At 50.4% G+C, this 19,762-nt stretch overlaps 1 protein-coding gene and 1 pseudogene across 1 annotated transcript; one reads left to right on the top strand and one right to left on the bottom strand.

Moving 5' to 3' along the window:
* Positions 1-6,532: 6,532 nt before the first annotated feature.
* LOC122494807 (sialic acid-binding Ig-like lectin 5) lies at positions 6,533-17,660 on the bottom strand. Its single transcript, XM_043600254.1, has 9 exons — positions 17,272-17,660; positions 16,819-17,193; positions 16,317-16,595; positions 15,933-15,977; positions 15,141-15,398; positions 14,764-15,054; positions 14,424-14,523; positions 13,737-13,818; positions 6,533-7,813 (listed from the first exon to the last, which is right to left on the bottom strand). The coding sequence occupies exons 1-9, from the start codon at positions 17,306-17,308 to the stop codon at positions 7,622-7,624; spliced, it is 1,659 nt and encodes a 552-aa protein (XP_043456189.1). The 5' UTR covers positions 17,309-17,660; the 3' UTR covers positions 6,533-7,621.
* LOC122495266 lies at positions 17,307-19,113 on the top strand (annotated as a pseudogene).
* The last annotated feature ends 649 nt before the right edge of the window (positions 19,114-19,762 follow it).

The raw sequence follows: 19,762 nt of genomic DNA, 5'->3' as shown, positions 1-19,762 counted from the left end.
CCCGGGCTTCGGTGCGAGGCTGGGAGGGGGACGGACGGGACCGGTCGCCGCCGACCCCGCAGAAGCTGGAGGCCGGGACTCCTGGGTCTGAGGGAGGAGGGGCTGGGGGCCGGGACTTCCGGGTCTGAGGGAGGAGGGGCTGGGGGCCTGAACTGGGTCTGAGGGAGGAGGGGTTGGGGGCCGGGACCCCTGGGTCTGAAGGAGGAGGGGCTGGGGATCAGGACTCCTGGGTCTGAGGGAGGAGGGGCTGAGGGAGGAGGGGCTGGGGGCCTGGCAAAGGGGCTGGAGGGGCCAGTACTCCTGTGTCTCAGAGCCGGTAGGAATTAGGGGGCTGCTTGCCTCATACTCTGCCAGGTTCTGGGCATGCTCAGGAGAGTCTAACGCTTCTGTAGGACCTACTATGTGTCATGTCTGCCTGTTGCACCATAAGCAAAACCGCTTCACTTGAGGGACTCTCATTTCCATTAACCTTGATGTTTACCTTTGAGCAAAGGGGCGGGGGCGGGTGGGCAAAAAACCCTCATTCCCCGCACCTGGTTGGCTCAGTCAGAAGAGCATTCCACTCTTGATCTCGGGGTCGTGAGTTCGACCTCACGTTGGGTGCAGAGATTACTGGAAGGAAAAAAAAAAAGAAAAGAAAACTTTAAAAAGAACTCTCCAAGGTGCCTGAGTGGCTCAGTTGAGCAACAGACTCTTGATTTCGGCTCAGGTCATGATCCACGAGCAAGGAGCCTGCTTGGGATTCTCTCTCCCCCTGTGCCCTTCTCCTCTGCTTTCGTGCACGCGCGCTCTCTCTCTCTCTCTCTCTCAAATAAAAAACAAAAAAAACCCACCAACTATCAGCCGTGGAACTTCTAGTATTTGGGAGAGAGGCATAGACAAATCAGTATGAAATCTGACCTCTGATGATGTGAGCTATGTATGAATAACAAAGAGCTTAACGCAAAAGTGTGAAGGGGGTGCTGTTTCAGTTTGGGAGGTCAGGGCCTTTTTGAGAAAGTGACTCGGGAGAAGACCAAAATAAAGCAAGGGAGGTTTCCAGCCACGACAGAGTATATCATGCCAGAACTTTTCCACTGAGGCCAACTGGAAAAGCAGCCAGGATCCCACAGAAAAGAGGCTCATTCTGCTGGAGGGGCCAGAAGCGGAAGCAGGCAGAAAACAGGGTAAAGAGGCTGGGGATCTGAGCAGAACTTTCAACGGTGTCATGGGACCGGACACAGAATTGGAGTGCAGAGCTACCTGGGCAGGGACTGGAAGGGCCAGAATCTGGGGGGAGGGAACAGTGTTGAGTCAGCCCGACACCTGCTCTTGTCCCCTGGGCAGCCTCATGAAACAGGATAAACACAGTCTGAAGTTCAGGGTCTCCTAAAAAGTAGAGGCCCAGTAAGCACCCGTTAGGACCCAAGTAGGGTTACAAATTTGAAGTAAGGGTCACCAGGAAGTAGGCCCATCCACAAAAACACCAGAACCCAGCTTCAAACACAATTCCAGAGCGGATTAAGAAGACTCCTGACTCCGAGAGCGCTTGGGTGACTCAGTCAGTTAAGTGGCCGACTCTTGATTTCAACTCAGGTCATGATCTCACTGTGAGTTCAAGCCCCACATCAGGCTCTGTGCTGACAGTTCAGGGCCTGCTTGGGATTCTCTCTCTCCCTCCTTTTCTCTGCCCCTCCCTCCCTTCTCAAAAATAAATAAACTTTTAAAAGTGCAACAGCAAATATCAGCCCGCTGGAAAGTGAGGAGAGGGAGGGTTTTCTGGACAGGGTGAGGGCAGGGTCAGCCCTGAGGGGCAAGGCATCCAGTGTTCTGTGAGAAATGCACTGTGTCTCTGAAACTGAGTCCCCAGGATGAGTGGATTTTCAGAGGGTGACTAAGGAGAAGCTTGGACGTGCTCTGGCCAGCATCTCTGTCCCCTAGGACAGAATATCACGCCAGTCAATCCCCTGACTTCTGATCTCTGCATCTGAGGCAAGTCAGGGAACTACCTCCAGGGGGCGCTCCGCCCATCCTGCCAGACCTGGGGACCTCCCAGCCCAAGGGTTGGTGCTGTCCATGGTTCTGGAGCAAAGCTGGGTGAGTTCAGGAAACCCCAACTCTGCCAAGGACCCCAATCCATAGGTGCAAGGTCCCGAGCTCTAGGCTAGCAGGGCACCTAGGTCGCAGCAATTTCTGAAAGTCCGGGGCCTTCTTAGGAAGGAGAAGCCAGAAGAAGGGGTGGAGTGGACTGGGCTCATCTCTGTGCTTTTCCCCTCAACCCTCTTGTTGCCTTAACATGCTTTTCACCTTGTGGTGTCTGCTGGCGGAGGGACAGGGAGGGACAAGGTCTTCTCTGGGGTTCCAGGTTATGTCATGCTGCTGGCCCTTGGACCACACTTTAAGAAGCAACCCTGTGCCCGGATCTCCCTCCGAGCAGAGGATTAGGAAAGAGATGGAGATTCACTGGAGGTCCTCATGTGCTGACTCAGGGTTGTACCTTTCTACATATTGCCCCGTTGAACCCTCACAACCAATCCTAGAGAAGACTGGCTAACAATTCTCCTCATCCAGTGGGAAACTGAGACTTGATGTGATAAGCCACCTTCACAGGGTCTCACATCATTGTGAGATCACTGTACGTTTGGGGGCTGGGGTTGTGATCCACACAAACCTGACACCATAGATAGTGACTCCTGAACCCACCCTACCCTGGTCCCCGGAAACCAGATGATGCACACTGGGAAGGTGTTTTATTTATAAGGGATGGAGACCATCAGAAAATAGTCCGGGACTGATGGTGACAGCAGACAGCAGAAGGAGAGACCACCATGGGGTGGGGGGAATCTAAAGGTATCAAGATCGTGTCTCCAAGGACCAGTCCCCATGTCATCTTCTAACAATTTCGGGAGACTCTGCCCTAGTGGACATGCAACATGCTCGCTATTAGTGACAGAGTGGATTTCACTTAGCATTTGCCAGTGGAATGTCCCTAGAAGAGGAAGTTCTCCTGTGAACTTCATATTTTAGAGAAGCTACCAAGCTTGTTAGGCCTCCCCTAAGAATTAAGATCTCGGTGTGATCTATAGAGAGGGTAGTTTTTGAGAATGTTAAGTCAGCTATAACGGAGCAGGGAACTGGGGAAGAAGCCGGGCATAATGGGGAAGAATGTGCAGAGATTTAAAACAAAACAAAAACCAGGCACCTGACTGGCTCAGTTGGTGGAGCATGAGGTTCTTGATCTTGGGGTTGTGAGTTCAAGCTTCATGTTGGGTGTAGAGATTACTTTAAAATCTTTTTTAAAAACCCACACACATCATCGTACACCTGTCAGAATGGCTAAAATCAAAAGCAAGAGGGGTGCCTGGTTGGCTCAGTCATAAGAGCATGTGACTCTAGATCCCAGTGTCTTGAATTTGAGCCCCACGTTGGGTGTAGGGATTATCTAAAACAAGATAAACGTCAGGGAAAAAAACAGGGGTGCCTGGGTAGCTCAGTTACTTAAGTGTCCAACTCTTGATTTCGGCTCAGGTCATGATCTCATTGTCATGAGATCGAGCCCCATGTCGGGTTCAACACTAGGCATGCAGCCTGCTTGGGATTCTCTCTTTCCCTCTCTCTCTGCCCATCCCCCACTTGCATTGTCATTCTCTCTCTCTCTCAAAAAAAAAAAAAAACCAAAAAACAAAAACACAAGAAACAACAAATGTTGGTGAGGCTGTGGAGAAAAAGGAACCCTCATGAGCTGTTGGTGGGAATGCAAACTGGCACAGCCACGGTGAGAAGACAGTATGTAGGTTCCTTAAAAAGATTAAAAATAGAACTACCATTCTAAAAAAATTACTACCAGTAATTCTACTGAGTATTTACCCAAAGAATACAAAAACCACTAATTCCAAAAGATATACACACCTCGATGTTTATTGCAACATTATTTACAATAGGCAAATTATGGAAGAGAGAAGTGTTCATCCAGAGATGCGTGGGTAAGAAAGACGTGGTATGCATGCACAATGGAATATTGCTCAGCCATAAACAAGGATGAAATCTTGTCATTTACAACAACATGGATGGATCTAGACGGAATAAAGCTAAGCGAAGTAAGTCAGCCAGAGAAAGACAAATACCATATGATTTCACTCGTGTGGAATTTAAGAAACAAAACAAATGAACAAAGAAGAAAAGAGACAAATTGAAAAACAGACTCTTAACTCTAGAGAACAAACAGATGGTTACCAGAGGGGAGGTGGGGGAGATGGGGGAAATAGGTGATGGGGATTAAGAGTACACTTATCCTCATGATGAGCACTAAGATATAGAACTGTTGAGTCACCACATTGTACCGGCTGAAATTAATATAACATTGTATGTTAACTATACTGGAATTAAACTAAACACTAAAGTAAAATAAAATATAAAGGAAAGGAAAAGAAAAGACAAAATAGAAAAGAAAACCCACAGGCCCAAAATGGCGTCACTTAAGTTAACACATACCTAACTTCAGTTTCAACCTCATATAACCAAGGCACAGAGTCACAAGTGCACCTGCTCCGAGGATCCCAAACAGACTGGGTTGGCCACATGCTGCCGACAAAATCTGAAGGCAGAGACATAAGCGGAGGTGGAACAAGAAAGGGATTTACTCCAGTGAGGCCAACCCCGGGGAAGACGCAGGACTAACGTCTCACTCTGTCTCCTGAGTGCTGAAAATATTCATAGGTTTATATAAGGAAAATGTGGGATGAAGGGCAGTGGGGACATGTGGCTGGGCAGTAAAGGTCAGGTTGATCACGGTCTTGGGATTAGTCATGCTGGGTCTTGCTGGCCCAGGGCAGTCTTTTTTATTGCTTGAGGGAGTAGTTTCAGTTCCCAACGAGGGATGCTTTGCCTGCAAGGTCTTTTGCCTGAGTGAAGAAATACGCTGGAAAGAAGAACTTAATTAGAAAGTACAGACCAAGGTCAAAGTGGAGATGATTAAAGTCCTTGTTCTCTCCCAGAAATACAGTCTTAACCTCATTTGTTCAGACAGCTCTTCCTTCTACCTTCCCCCTTATGGGGCCAAACCGCCCCGCAGATTCTTCTGGGGCTTCGCTGTAAATGTTCACGTCTTTTCACTGACACCTGCCCCTTCAGGGGGTTAGTGGTCTGGATCCTAAGCATTGCCTTCAGTCTCTCAGTAGATGCAGCAACGTATGAAACGCAATTACGTGCTTGTCGATCTTATGTTCTTCCAGCTTGCTAAGCTCTCTTGTTCGTTCTCATCATTTGTATGTAGACATTGAACTGTTTTATAGTCAGGAATTTTTTTAATCATTTATTTTTTTAAATTTACATCCAAGTTAGTTAGCATATAGTGCACTTATAATATCAGGAGTAGAATGCAGTGGTTCATCCCCTGCATATAACACCCAGTGCTCATCCCAACAAGTGTCTTCCTTAATGCCCCCTTGCCAATTTAGCCCATCTGCCCTCCCACAACCCCTCCAGCAACCCTCAGTTTGTTCTCTGTATTTAAGAGTCTCTTATGTTTTGTCGCCCTTCCCATTTTTGTATTATTTTTGTTTCCCTTCCCTTATGTTCATCTGTTTTATATCTTTTCCTTATGTGAGTGAAGTCATATGGTATTTGTCTTTTTTTGACTAATTTCACTTAGCATAATACCCTCTAGTTCCATCCACATTGTTGCAAATGGCAAGATTTCATTCCTTTTGATTGCCAAGTAATACTCCATTGTGTGTGTGTGTGTGTGTATACACACACACGCAATATATATATATATATATTCTATATATATATTCTATATATATATACATTCTCTATATATATTCTATATATATATTCTATATATATATTCTTTATCCATTTATCCATCAATGGACATTTGGGCTCTTTCTATGCTTTGGCTATTGACAATCAGTGCCAATGAGTTGGCCACAAGGACCTCTCCATCCCCTAAAGGAAGACGAGGTCATCTGCACAAGAAGACCCCTTATCTTTACCCCACACACAGGAGGAGAGCAGTCTTGCCTGAAACAATCCTTTCCTGTAGCTGATAACTTTCTTGCTCACCTCCTTCTAGAAAAACTTTTCTTTTGTACGGCAATCAAAAGCATAGTGTCAGGCAGTTGGGATCAGAAAAGCTTGTTGAAGGCACCTGGGTGGTTCAGTTGGTTAAGCATCCAACTCTTGACTTCAGCTCAGGTCATGATCTCACAGGTCGAGCCCCGCATCTGGCTCTCAGTGTAGAGCCCGCTTTGAATCCTCTGCCCCTCCCTCACTCGCACACTCTCTCAAAAATAAACATTTTTGAAAAAGAATAAAAACTCAACCGAGGGGGCGCCTGGGTGGCTCAGTCGGTTAAGCGGCCGACTTCAGCTCAGGTCATGATCTCGGTTTGTGAGTAAGTCCCGCGTTGGGTTCTGTGCTGACAGCTCGGAGCCTGGAGCCTGCTTCGGATTCTGTGTCTCCCTCTCTCTGACCCTCCCCCATTCATGCTCTGTCTCTCTCTGTCTCAAAAATCAATAAATGTTAAAAAAAAAAAAAAAACTCAACCGAGGAAATCTGGGCATGTAATTGGCTCTATTCAAAGGCTCGTGAGTTTGGCAGTGTCCCTTCCGGTAAGGAGATGGGTGCCCTGAGGAGTTGTAAGTAGCAGAAGGTGTTTAAAGGCAGGAGGGTGGCATGAGGAAGTATTCTCAAAACAAAGGAAGGATTTTTCCCCCCAGATCGGGCCATCTTTTTGGGGGAAGATCTTACCCTGCAGGTGACCTCACCAGTGCTGATCAGGAAATTTCAGACCGACTGTTTAAAGGCCACATTTCTGGGAGAGGCTGAAACCACAGTGAGTCTTGGGTTTGCTGTTGTGGGGGCAAGTGCCTCCACTCAGGGCCCATTGTTTCTTTTCCAACAGGAGATAGCAGGGGTTGGGGGGGTGGTTGGTGGACTTCAAATGCCAGGGGTGGGGGCAGATGTTTGTGATGTATTGTCTAAGCCTAGGGAGCCTTGAATAGGTTTGTGGAGGAGACTCAGGGTCAGCTCTCTGGCTGTTGGACGGATCCCTGTGGGGGCCCATAAATGAGACAGGGAAGGGACTGGAGGTCAGGAGGTGATGGAATGTGCTGGAAGAATGGACAGCTACAAGTGGGACGCAGAGAAGACCCCACAGAGATGATAAGATGCTGTATCGTGAAACCAAAATCCAGGCTGAGGGGCTGGTCTTTCACTGGGGAGGCTTTGAAGGAGAATGACACCAGCCAGTTGCTACTGTGTGCCGGGGCGGTCACCCTCAGCCCCAGGGTAACTTTCCAGCAGGACCTTTCTGTCCAAAGAAGACAGATCAGTAGGCACTGAGCCCCATGGTGCGATAGGACCTCTGTTGGCTGATTTCTCTGTGTTAATTTCTTTACTGTTCACAACCACCTTTGAGGCAGAAGGCATGATCTCTGATTTACGGAACGGGAAACTGAAGCACGCAGAGATGAAGCGACTTGCTTGACAGGCTACGTTTGAGCCCAAATCTGCTCTACCCGGGGACAGCCGGACAGTCCTGCTCCTTTATATCGTCACAGGCTCCACGCACTTCATCAGTTGGCGCCTGACTTCTCCTCTCCCCGCAGGGGCTGGGATTCCTGGCTCCAGGCGGCCCTCACTTGCTCCTCCTGATCTCCGAGTACTCACTGGTGCTGGTGGCCTCCTGGTCCTGAGGTTCCCTCATCTTTATCCCGTGAAAGCTGAAGGAGGCGTAATGGAGCTCCTGCTGCTCCCCCGAGGGAGGGGCATCCCCGGCAGGGGTCGTTTGATCTGGAGGGCTGTCTGGCCAGGGCTTCTTCCTGGAACCCTGAGCGAAAGAGAAACGAGAGAGTCGGAGAAGGAATGAGGCAGACGTGGTCCCCCTCAAGGGAGGTTGGGCTAATGGGACATTTGTTCATTCATCCTCCTATTCACACACATTTCCTACAAACCCAATGATTCACTCATCCATTTATTTTTTTAAGTTTACTTATTTATTTTGAGAGAGAGAGAGAGAGAGAGAGAGCAGGGGAGGGCCAGAGGGAGTGAGAGAGAGAACCCCAAGCTGATAGTGTGGAGCCCGATGCTGGGCTCAAACTCACGAACCGTGAGATCATGACCTGACCTGACCTGACCTGAAGTCAAGAGACACCTACCCCACTGAGCTACCCAGGTGCCCTTCATGCATCCATTTAAAATTCTGTAACGCTATGACTGATTAGGCCATACTGAAGGCTTACTAATTACATTTAATTCACACACACACACACACACACACACAGTATGAATGATACTTATTCCCATTTTACAGACATGGTAGACTGAGGCGGGAGGCCCAAGATTACTCATCTAGTAACAGACAGGGCCAGGAACCAAACTCAGGTCTGTTGTGTTATTGGAAATAAAAAGAGGAGAAAACATGTGAACAAAAATAGTGGAGATAAAATTGAATTGAAGAGAGGTAAACCATTCCAGCTGAAAGGGCCCACAAGCGCAAGAAAAAAGACCAGGGAAACCTCACACACCAATACAGTATAGTAAATTTTAAGAATATCAAAACCAGGGTGCCTGGGTGACTCAGTCAGTTAAGTGTCCGACTCTTGGTTTTGGCTCAGGTCACGATCTCATGGTTCGTGAGTTTGATCCCCACATCAGGCTCAGCACTGCTGGACGGAGAGCCTGCTTGGGATTCTCTCTCTGCCCCTCTCCTGCTCTCCCTCAAAATAAATAAATAAACTTAAAAAAAAAAAAAAGCTTTAAGAAGAAAAAAGAGAATATCAGAACCAAAGGGAAAGTGTAATGTGTTTTCAGTTTGGGTTTTCTTGTATTAAGACTTCTGAGGACTTGTGGGTTTGAGAACATTCATTTAATGCTCTGATCAACCGAGCTCCACCAACCGAGCCAGCCAGGCACCCCAACCTAGGATCCTTTACAAATTTTTTTAATTTTAACTTATTTTATTTTTTATTTTTTAAAATTTACATCCAAATTAGTTAGCATATAGTGCAACAATGATTTCAGGAGTAAGTTCCTTAGTGCCCCTTCCCCATTTAGCCCATCCCCCCTCCCACAACCCCCCTTTTTAATTTTTTAAGTAGGTTCCACACCCAACGTGGGGGCTGGAACTCACCACCCCAAGATCAAGAGTCACATGCTCGTCCAACTGAACCAGCCAGGCACCCCTGTGATATTTGTTAAATCAAAAAAAAAAAAAAAAAACCCTGTTAAAAATAGTTCAATGTCTACATACAAATGATGAGAACGAACAAGAGAGCTTAGCAAGCTGGAAGAACATAAGATCGACAAGCACGTAATTGCGTTTCATACGTTGCTGCATCTACTGAGAGACTGAAGGCAATGCTTAGGATCCAGACCACTAACCCCCTGAAGGGGCGGGTGTCACTGAAAAGACGTGACCATTTACAGCGAAGCCCCAGAAGAATCTGCGGGGTGGTTTAGCCCCATAAGGGGGAAAGTAGAAGGAAGAGCTGTCTGAACAAATGAAGGAACTGGCTGGTGTTCAGTCTTTAGTCACTTACTGCCCACAATCCGTGCTCCACAGACCTCTGTTTACCAGAGGCCAGAGTCTGAGCGTGCTTACTTTCCCCATCACTGATTCAGGGGAGTGAGTCATGTGTTGAAATATGGGATCTTGGGGCGCTGGGGTGGCTCAGTCGGTTAAGCGTCCAACTCTTGATTTCAGCTCAGGTCGTGATCTCACGGTTCACGGGATGGAGCCCCGCATCGGGTTCTGCACTGACAGTGCGGAGCCTGCTTGGGATTCTCTCTCTCTCTCTTTCTCTCTCTCTGACCCTCCCCCACTCATGCTGTTGCGTGTTCTCTCTCAAAATAAATAAACATGAAGAAAGAAAGATTCTCTCTCTCCCCCTCTCCCTCACTTCTCTCTCTCCCTCACTTGTGCGTGTGCACTCTCTCTCTCTCTCAAGTTAAAAAAAAAGAAATCTCTTAGAAGAAAAATACATCCGCAGAGAATGCATGAGATCAGGTGTTTCTTCTTCTGTATGTAAAGTCTAAAAGGATGAGTTGATTTTTGAAGGAAATGACACTATATTTGCATCAAATCAGCTGCTTTGATTCAGCAGCCATGGCAATGCTTTTAATTTTTAATTTTTTTAATATTTTACTTATTTTTGACAGAGAGAAAGACAGACTACGGGCAGGGGACGGGCAGAGAGGGAGCCACAGAATCCCAAGCAGGTTCCAGGCTCTGAGCTGTCAGCACAGAGCCTGACGCAGGGTTCGAACTCATGAACTGCAAGATCAGCCGAAGTGGACGCTTAACCGACTGAGCCACCAGGCGCCCCAAAGCCATGACAATTTAAAACAAGAATATCACAAACTTTTCAGACAGTATCCATATCTCTGTAAAAGAATGGTTCAGCAGGCTTATGAATCATATCTAAGAATGCTCCAGCTACCAAACCAGCAAGACTCTAAATGACATCTAAGACCAATCTGTAATTTTTTTTTAATGTTTTCATTCCACATATCAGCGATAAGTGATCAGAAAATGCACTTTTAAAAAGATGGCATTTATAACAGTAACAAAACTAGTATTAAGGAAGAAAACTGACAAAAGGTTGGCAAGATGTGTTGAAGGATTTCTACATCTTTCTTGGGAAAAAAAAAAACTTAAACTAATAGATAACCTGTTTTTGCGGACAAGGAGACTTGAGTTTATAAATAAGTATATTCTTCCCAAGTTGATCTACAGATGCAATGTCATTCCAGCCAAAACACTAACAGGAGTGTTTTTTGGAACTTGATAAACCGATTCTAATACTTAATAGAACAGCAAAAGTCCAGGTATAGCCAAGACACTATTTAAAAGAAGATTAAGGAGAGGATCCTGCTCTATCAGACAGTAGGACTTAGTTTTGGGTCTGTAGATTCTATTGCCTCTATAGACAGTTCTGACTCAGGGACAGTAAAATCAACCACTGGAACAGAATAGAAGGCCACAGACAGAGGCCACGCATGTATAGACTTCTGATGTCTGACAGAGTAGAGGGCAGATCAGCAAAGAGGAGAGAGAGACATTATTCCACACGTCGAGGAGGAACATACATAGATCAAAACTGCACACCACACACAAATCAACTCCGGGTAGATTAAGGCTTCACATGTCCAAAGGAATACGTAAAACTTTTAGTAGAAACTATACTTGAATATCATTCTAATCTTAGGAGAAGAAAGACTTTTTTAGGGGCACTCGGGTGGCTCAGTCGGTTAAACGTCCGACTCTTGATTTCTGCTCAGGTCATGATCTCGAGGTTCCTGAGTTGGAGCAACGCGTTGAGCTCCGCGTTGAGCTCCACGCCACGCTGACAGTGCGGCCCCTCCCCTGCTCATACTCGTGTGCCCTCTCTCTCTCTCTCTCTCTCAAAATAAATAAATAAACTTTAACAAATAGTTAAAAAAAATTAAAATTAAAAAAGAAAGATTGTCTTAAATGAAACCCAAAAGGCATTCAACAGAAAAGAGAAGATCAGGGGCACCCAGGTGGCTCAGTTGGTTAAGCCACCAACTCTTGATTTCGGCTCAGGTTGTGATCTCATGGTTTGTGAGTTTGAGGCCCACATCGGGCTCTGTGCTGACAGGGAAGAACCTGCTTGGGATTCTCCCTCTCCCTCTCTCTCTGCCCCTCCCCTGCTCTCTCTCTCTCTCTCTATTTCAAAATAAATAAATAAATAAATAATTAAAAAAAAAGAAAGCTATGTCAATCTATCTTTTAAAAAAAAGAACAGAGAAGATTAGTGAATATGGTTATATTGCAATTAAGAACTTATGTTCATCAAAGGTCACCTTTAAAAAGTGAAGACAAATTACTCACTGGAAGATATTTACAGTGCATATAACTGAAAAAAAAGAAACCAGTATGAAAATGTATAAAGCTCTCCAATCAATTCAGTAAGAAAGTCAAACACCCTATGGGCTGCAGGGAAATGGGCTGCAGATGAGACCAGGAATTTTTTTTTTTTAACATTTATTTTATTTTTGAGAGACAAAGAGAGAGAGAGGGCAGGGGAGGGGCTCTGAGAGAAGATCCAAAGTGGGCTCTGTGCCCAACGCGGGGCTCGAACTCTGAATGGTGAGATCATGACCTGAGCCAAAGCCGGACGCTTAACTGACTGAGCCACCCAGGCGCTCCGGGACCAAGCATTTTAGAGAGGAGGTGTTCATATGCCATTGAAGACAGAGATTTTTCATGCTCCTTGACAACTAATGAAACGCAAATCAAAACCATAGCAAGAGAGTGAGATGACCCAAAAAATCGAGAAAACCAAGCACAGAGACTATATAGATCAACAGGATCCAAGAGGCACAGACGGGTGTACACATGGATGCGATTGCTTTGGAAAACCATTTGTCATGATAGGAACATTCACACACCCTCTGACCTAGTAATTAAATTCTTATGTAATGTTGCCAAAAAAACAAAAAAAACGGGGGCGCCTGGGTGGCGCAGTCGGTTGAGCGTCCGACTTCAGCCAGGTCACGATCTCGCGGTCCGTGAGTTTGAGCCCCGCGTCGGGCTCTGGGCTGATGGCTCGGAGCCTGGAGCCTGCTTCCGATTCTGTGTCTCCCTCTCTCTCTGCCCCTCCCCCGTTCATGCTCTCTCTCTCTCTCTGTCCCAAAAATAAATAAAAAGTTGAAAAAAAAATTAAAAAAAAAACAAAAAACAAAAAAAACGAACGCTCGTATGTGAATCCAATGAGATCTGGAGCAACTCAAATGTCCAGCAAGAGGAGCTTAGGCAATAGACATGATCATAAAACGATACACCGTAAACAGGTAACTGCAGCTAACAACAGGGATGAATCTCCAGGACCTAATTTGCAGGGTTGATGAGTCCACAAAGGGAGCCGGAGAAGCGCGCACAGAGGGTGCCACCCTTTGTAGGTTCAGAAATAGTTACACGAAACAGCGCGTATCTCAGGTATACACACATATAAGGGGTAACAGTGGCAACCGGGTTCATCGTTGCTCATCATATTATGGACAAAACGAGTACGTGCAAGCAAACAATGCCCGTTCCAGGGACTGGTCATGAACAACGCATTCCGGATAACTCCATGTAGGGCCCAGAAACGGCCCCAGTTTCATAAAAGGGCAGAAGGGACATGGTGGACAGGGGTGGAGTGAGAGACAACTGCAGCCCCTGCCGGCAAAGACATCCCAAACACGACGAAATGCAGTGGTGTTGTGGGATGTGCCCCTCGAGACGGGGCTAGACACGGAGCTCTGGGGACGTAGAGGAGGAAGGCGTGGGCGTTGGCAGGGAAGGAAATGGCAAAGCTTTCCCAGAGCAGAAGATGTTGATACGTGAAGTGGGGTGACGGAAATGGGGACAGAAGGGCATTTCTGGTGGGAGGAGCTGTACGTGCAAAGGGTCCAAGCGGTAGGGGAGACCGCCAGAAGGCCAGTGTGGCTGCGCCATAGCCGGACCAGGGCTGGAGTGGCCATCAAGGGACACCTCCTGAAGGACTTCAAACATGGGACAAGGAATGTGACTTGATTCTCAAAGCACTGGGAACAAGCATCATTGAAACTCCAGAAGGGCTGGAAGGGAAGTAGGGAAGAGTGGAGTAGGGAAGTCACCTCCCAGGTGACTGCTCAGGTGACCAGGCTGGGGCAGGGGCGGGGAAATGCTGAGGAGCTCCGTGTGGAGTCCCAATGGACAGGTCCAGAGCCCCCCCACTGCACGAGAAGACCCCGGCATCACTCACCCAGTCGACTGTACCCATGACAGGGTCTTCATTAGCCATGCCCTCTTGACTCCTAGACACTTGCTTCCTGCGGGCTTTCACCCTAAAAGGAGAAAGCAGCACACTGCAGCCACGAAGGCTCCCGAAGGCAGGCTGTCTGCTCCCCGGCCAATCCGCTGAGGTATCCGGTCTGGAACCAGACTCAGACCTTCCTGACAGGCCAGGATAGCACTCCATCCCCCTGGGTAACCAGAGGTTTGGCCAGACTGAACTTCCATCACGAAAGATCCGTCTAACACAGAAAAACTTGTACACGCCGGGGCACCTGGGTGGCTCTGTCGGTTAAGCTCAGGTCGTGATCTCGCGGTTGGTGAGTCCGAAGCCTGCATCGGGGCTCTGTGCTGACAACTCAGAGCCCGGAGCCTGCTTCGGAGTCTGTGTCCCCCCCTGTCTCTGCTCTCCCCCTGCTCATGTTCGGTCTCTCTCTGTTTCTCAATAATAAATAAGCGTTAACATTTTTGTTTAAGTCCAGAAGAGGCAAATCTAGAGAGATGGAAAATAGACTGGTGGTCCCCTAGGACTGGGGGAGGATGGGGACAGGATGAAAACGAAGGAGTGCCTTTCTTCTCTCGAGCTGCCCTACTCAGCCCTGTACTTCTGGGATGAGGGACCTCCCCGCACTCCCTGCGCCTCCCCGAACAGACTTACACCCAGAAGACGAGGAGACACAGACACAGGCACAGCAGAGCCATGGCTCCGGCGCCTCCCACAGCTGCAGTCACGGTTTCTGCCAGGGAGAGCGACTTCACTGCGGAGAGAGGGAGACCGAATTGCAGGACTCAGTCTCTTGCCTTCCTAGCTCCTTGCAGAACTCACTGAAGGGCCTGCTGAGGCCCGAGATGGACCACCCTGTCCCACCAATCGCCCCCCCCCCGCCCCACGCCCACCCAGACCATCTTCTCTAGGATGCAGACTCCTTCCCCACCCCTACCCCCACCCCCACCCCCCACCCCCGGCTCTGCCCACCCTTCCCCCACAGCCCCCAGACCTGGCAGCAACACCAGGACGGCGTCGGTGCTCTGGGCCCCGTGCTCATTCCGGGCCTCGCAGCCGAGTCTGAGGTCGGAGCGCAGCGGCCCCCTGAGGCTCAGGGAGCTGTTGGCCCAGGGCCCCTCGGAGCTGGAGGTGACGGTCAAGGAGGCGTCGCTGTGGTTCCCCTTCAGCAGCCCCTCCCCCAGCCGCCAGCGTAGGGTGGGGGCCGGCCGGGCTCGGGCGGAGCAGGTGCAGCGTAGCGCCTCGCCCTCCCAGGAGCAGGAGGGGCCAAGCAGCCGCGGGGGGCCTGCGGGGGGGTGGGGGGGGCAGGGTCAGCGACGCCTCTGCTCCCCAGGCCCCGGGCGTCCCGCCCCCGGGGGTCCCCACACTCACAGACCACAGAGAGACGCAGGGAGACGTGCTGGGAGCCCAGCGAGTTCTGAGCACGGCAGGTGAGCGTTCCTTCCTCCGCAGCCCCGACTTGAGGCAGCTCCAGGATGTGGGTCCTGTACATGGGGGTGGCATTCAGGGGAGGGGACCCCCGGAACCAGCTCAGCTCGGCGGGGGGGTTGCTGGCAGCAGCACAGAGCAGCCGCAAAGCTTGGCCCTCCCAGATGAGAAGGGATGAGGTGTTTTCCAGAATGCGGAGGGCTTTGGGGGAGAGATGTAGAGAGAGGAGAGAGAGGCATTGAGACAGCTGCTGGAGACCGGCAGTCTCCACGTCTCCCTCCGTCCCAGGATCTGGTTGGCATCTCCCTCGCCTTCCCTGGGCCACTGACTTGGGTCCAACAAGGCTCAAAGGCTGGGCTTTACACCCAAAAGAGGTTGACCTCAAGTGTCCGGGCTTCACATCTTCAGAGAAGGCTCGGTGCCCCCACTGGGACACGCCTGGACTGTTTGGTGGCCTCAGTTGGTGAACTCTGAACTCAGCAGGAAACAGGATGGAGGAGGCTGGGGCGGGAGGGGAGGAGGAAAACCACAGCAGCGCCCCGTAGAGGTGAACAGAGTGTGCCTGAGCAGCCACTTTTGCACCCAGGCAAGGTGGAGGAGGGAGGGTGGTGATCTTTATCCGTGCTCTTCCCTTATCTGGTCCCATTCCAGCTACAATCCCCATCCCACATGGTGGAAGCCGCCTCCCCCATCCAAGGCCAGGTCCCAGCCCCCAAGAGGACAGTTCTTTCCTACCTGTGACATTGCTGAAGATGCTGATGGTGAGGTTGTGGGGGGCATCTGGGGTAGAAAGATATGGTCCTGCTTCAGAGGTGAGGATTGGGATGGAAGCTGACCCAGCACCCACGGAGGGGTGGGGAGCACTGGGAAGGGGTGGGGTGCACTGGGAAAGGGTAGGGAGCACTGACAAGGTGGGGAGCACTGACAAGGTGGGGAGCACTTGGAAGGGGTGGGGTGCACTGGGAAGGGGTGGGGAGCACTGGGAAGGGGTGGGGAGCATTGGGAAAGGGTAGGGGAACACTGAGAAGGTGAAGATGGCCGTCCTTGCTCTCTCTCCTTGCCCCACACCAGCTCAAACCCCACTACCCTGGGGGACCCTGCCCTCTCCCCAGCACTCACAGGAGACATTGAGCCAGGTGGTTCTTTCCACGGTGGCCTGAACTTCTGGCAGTTTCACTTGACAGGTGAGCTTGGTGCCATGGTCCTGCGGCCTCGGGGTGAAGGTCACCACCGAGGAGTGCAGGGTCTCGGGGTCCAGCGAGTCCAGAGCAGCCCCCACCCAGGAGAATGTGAGAGGTCTTCCCCCTTCGCAGGACCCCGGCAGGCTGCAGGTCAGCTCTGCGGGCCAGCCAGACTTGAGGGGCTCCGGGAAGTGGATGTCGGGTTCCTGTGTCAGGGCTGAGGAGGAGACAGGGAGGTGCCCGGGCCCCAGGGAGGTGGGGACCCACGGGGTGACCCTGAGAGGGTCCGGGCCTCAGGGCCCAAGCTGACCCCGGGCCCCGTTATCTCTTCCAACTGTCCCAGCCGCAAGACCAGAAGCAGGGAATGTTCCGGCGTCCGGTGCCTGCTCTAAGAGGGGGTGTCCGCATCCCAGAGCCCTCCCCCGGGGCCCCTGCTGTACCTGCCACCCGCAGAGTCATCGTCGTATGTGTGTAAGTATATCTCACGTCTTCTCCTCTCTCCACTCGGAAAAAGTAGACTCCCTCGTCACTCCTCATGGCGTCTCTGATTCTCAGGGAGCAGTTGTTGGCCCAGGGGTCCCCGACGAGGTGGAATCGGCCCCGGGCCTCTGTCCTCACTGTTCTCTGTGGGTTGTTTGTAGCCACCGGATAACGGTTGCTTGAGGTGTCCTTTTCCCGGAACCAGTATATGTAGAGCATCGTCCGGGAATACCACAGGTTCCAGGGGTAGGAGAAGGAACAGGGCACGTGGACACACAGACCCTCCTGCACGGTCACGGATTCCTTCACTCGGAGCTGGTACTCTGGATCCTCCCCTGGGGGGGACACGGAGGCTCAGCCGGGGCTCCAGCCCCTCCCACCTGTGCCCAGCTCTCCTCCCGAGGCCCGCTCACCCCCCAACAGCAGGGGCAGCAGCAGCAGGGGCACCATGTCTGCACCGGCCAGGGCAGGAGCCCGGATCCAGGTCCTTCTGTCAGGGAGGGAAATGCCCCAAATGTGGGGTGAGGCCAAGGAAGCCCCAACAGGAAGCCGTGTGTGACAGAGCTGTGGTCACCACGGAAGGGGAACTTGGGCAGCACAGGCCGTGGGGGGTAGGGGGGTGCGGTGAGTTGGGAACTAAGACATTATCTTGTCTCATCTCCGCATCTGACACAGCCCGTGAAAATACCGAGGGCCCCGGAGGCTGGGGTGCTCATCCAGATGTGAATCTGAGGGTGGTCACCCGGCCAATGCCATTTAAGTCAAGAGTGAGGTGAGCGAAGGGCAAGAGCAGCTGGGAAAGAGAAGCAGGGAGCCTGTGGGCAGCCTCAGCCCCTTCCCCCAGCCCTTTCTCTTCCCAGCTCCCCATCAGCCTGTGCAACCAGGCGGGGGCTGCTTCGAGGAGTTTCGTGCAAGACCAGTGGGTCTTAGGTCCTCCTCATGCCCTACAGTCCCTTTTACCAAACCTGGGGCCCTCCGAGCCCCAGCCCCGGGACTTCAGCAGTCACAGGTGGGCGGGGACGCCCAGCCACTGCTCAAAGAATTTGCTGAGCCTACCAGGAAGTCAGCAGGACTCAAGCAACAGGAGGAAAATTTGCAACAGTTGTAATAGTCCACAAAGCACCTTGCCCAGGAAATAACAATAGTTAGGAACTGGACAGTCCGAAAGAACAAAGGACGCCAACTGAATGACTTCTCTGCAGCCTTAAAGGATTTCCAGGCTGGGTGGAGAGGAGGGTCTGCAAAGGAAAAGGAGAAGATCGCCAGAGCGAGAGCCGCATGTCTCCCTGCAGAGGGGAGGCCACGAAAGAGCAGCGCCTGTCCTTTGATGGCCACGACGAGTGGGACCAGATGCAGAACCAGGGGGATGACGCGGCCACCTCGGAGCAGGAACTGGAACTGATTAAAGAGAGGGAAAGGGCAATTCGGCAGCTGCAGGCTCACACTTTGGACGTCCGTCAGAGGTTTAAAGATTTGCCCGTGATGATCCGTGACCAAGGAGACCCCACTGACAGCACGGAAGCCGACGGAGAAGGCCCAGAGGTGCGTGCAGACAGAGCCACGCCGGTCAGTTTCCGCAAGCAGCTTACGATCAGAAAAGAAAATCTCGCAAGAACGTCTGTATTCTGGTGCTTGTCCTGTTGGTTATTCACTGTTCCCTTGGTACTTAGTATCTGACAGATTTATACATGAAGCGATTGCCTGGGAGCTACCCTCTGCTTAGCTGTAGGGGGTCCTTCTGGAACAGACTGATCCGGGGAAGAGAGCAGAGGCCGGATCGTCATAATTGAGTTAGAAACTGGCTACCCACTAGACAGTGTGTATCAATTTACACACACACTCTATTGATTTCTCAAATTAGGAGTTAATTTACGTGCATTTTGCTTGCTCTTGTATTCTGAGTGCCCTTCATCCCAAGGGCTTACTGGAATTTCCGTTCTAGACATTCTTGTTTTGACAGGTGACACCAGGGTCTTGTAATACCGCCCTTTTAGTGTAAACGAGATTCATCTTTTTACCAGCAACTGGGATAGAATTACTCTCTGGCACCCAGGATCTCGGAGTCTGGCAGAAACTATATAATAAGCCAGCACTTTTCATTATGGAACCTTTTCATTTGAATTTCTTTATCTGCTTTGAAAGATTTTTAGCAATGTGTTTAACTGGAAGGCAGTTTCTTTTCTCTTTTAAGCAACATTTATTTCTTTATTTTGAGAGAGCACGAGTGGGCACACGAGCAGGGGAGGGGCAGAGAGAGAGAGAATCCCAAGCAGGCTGAGCTGAGAGCTGGACACGGGGCTTGATCTCACGAACCTTGAGGTCATGGGCTGAGCCGAGATCAAGAGTTGGTCGCTTAACCAACTGAGTAGCGCAGGCACCCCTGAAGTTTTCTTTTTTTTTAATTTTTGTTTTTAATGTTCATTTATTCTTGAGACAGAGACAGAGCGTGAACAGGGGAAGGGCAGAGAGAGAGGGAGACACAGAATCAGAAGCAGGCTCCAGGCTCTGAGCTGTCAGCACAGAGCCCGATGTGGGGCTCGAACTCACGGACCACAAGATCATGACCTGAGCCGAAGTCGGATGCTCAACCGACTGAGCCACCCAGGCGCCCCTGAAGTTTTCTATATTATCTGCTGGTGTCCATAGCAGCTCACCCATATGCACACTTCACTTTCTGAAGTGGTGAATTTAGTTAACAGTAAATTTCCCTTGGGGGACCACACAGTGTTCCATCTTAAAGTATGGGCACCAGCCGTAGAACAAAGCCCTGCGGGTAGCGTTTGGCTGACAAATCGTACCGCAGAACATCGTCCCTGTTTTCTATAATCAGAGAAAATGGCCAGCACTCACTCCCACGATCCTCTTTTTCCCTAGAAGCTCCTCTCCCATCACCGCTTAGCCTTC

This window comes from Prionailurus bengalensis, chromosome E2 (genome assembly GCF_016509475.1).
Source record: "Prionailurus bengalensis isolate Pbe53 chromosome E2, Fcat_Pben_1.1_paternal_pri, whole genome shotgun sequence".
NCBI lineage: Eukaryota > Metazoa > Chordata > Mammalia > Carnivora > Felidae > Prionailurus > Prionailurus bengalensis.
The sequence above is the reverse complement of the archived record's forward strand: the minus strand, read 5'-3'. Positions and strand labels throughout refer to the sequence as shown.

Bases quoted from the DNA above. Each gene is read 5' to 3' on its own strand.
- LOC122494807 (XM_043600254.1), bottom strand. From the start codon at position 17,308: ATGGTGCCCCTGCTGCTGCTGCCCCTGCTGTTGGGGG. The intron at 15,978-16,316 runs GTGAGTGCTGGG...TTTCTACCCCAG, and splicing joins CACCTGGCTCAATGTCTCCT to ATGCCCCCCACAACCTCACC. The intron at 15,055-15,140 runs GTGAGTGTGGGG...ACCCCCCCGCAG, and splicing joins CCTGCGTCTCTCTGTGGTCT to GCCCCCCGCGGCTGCTTGGC.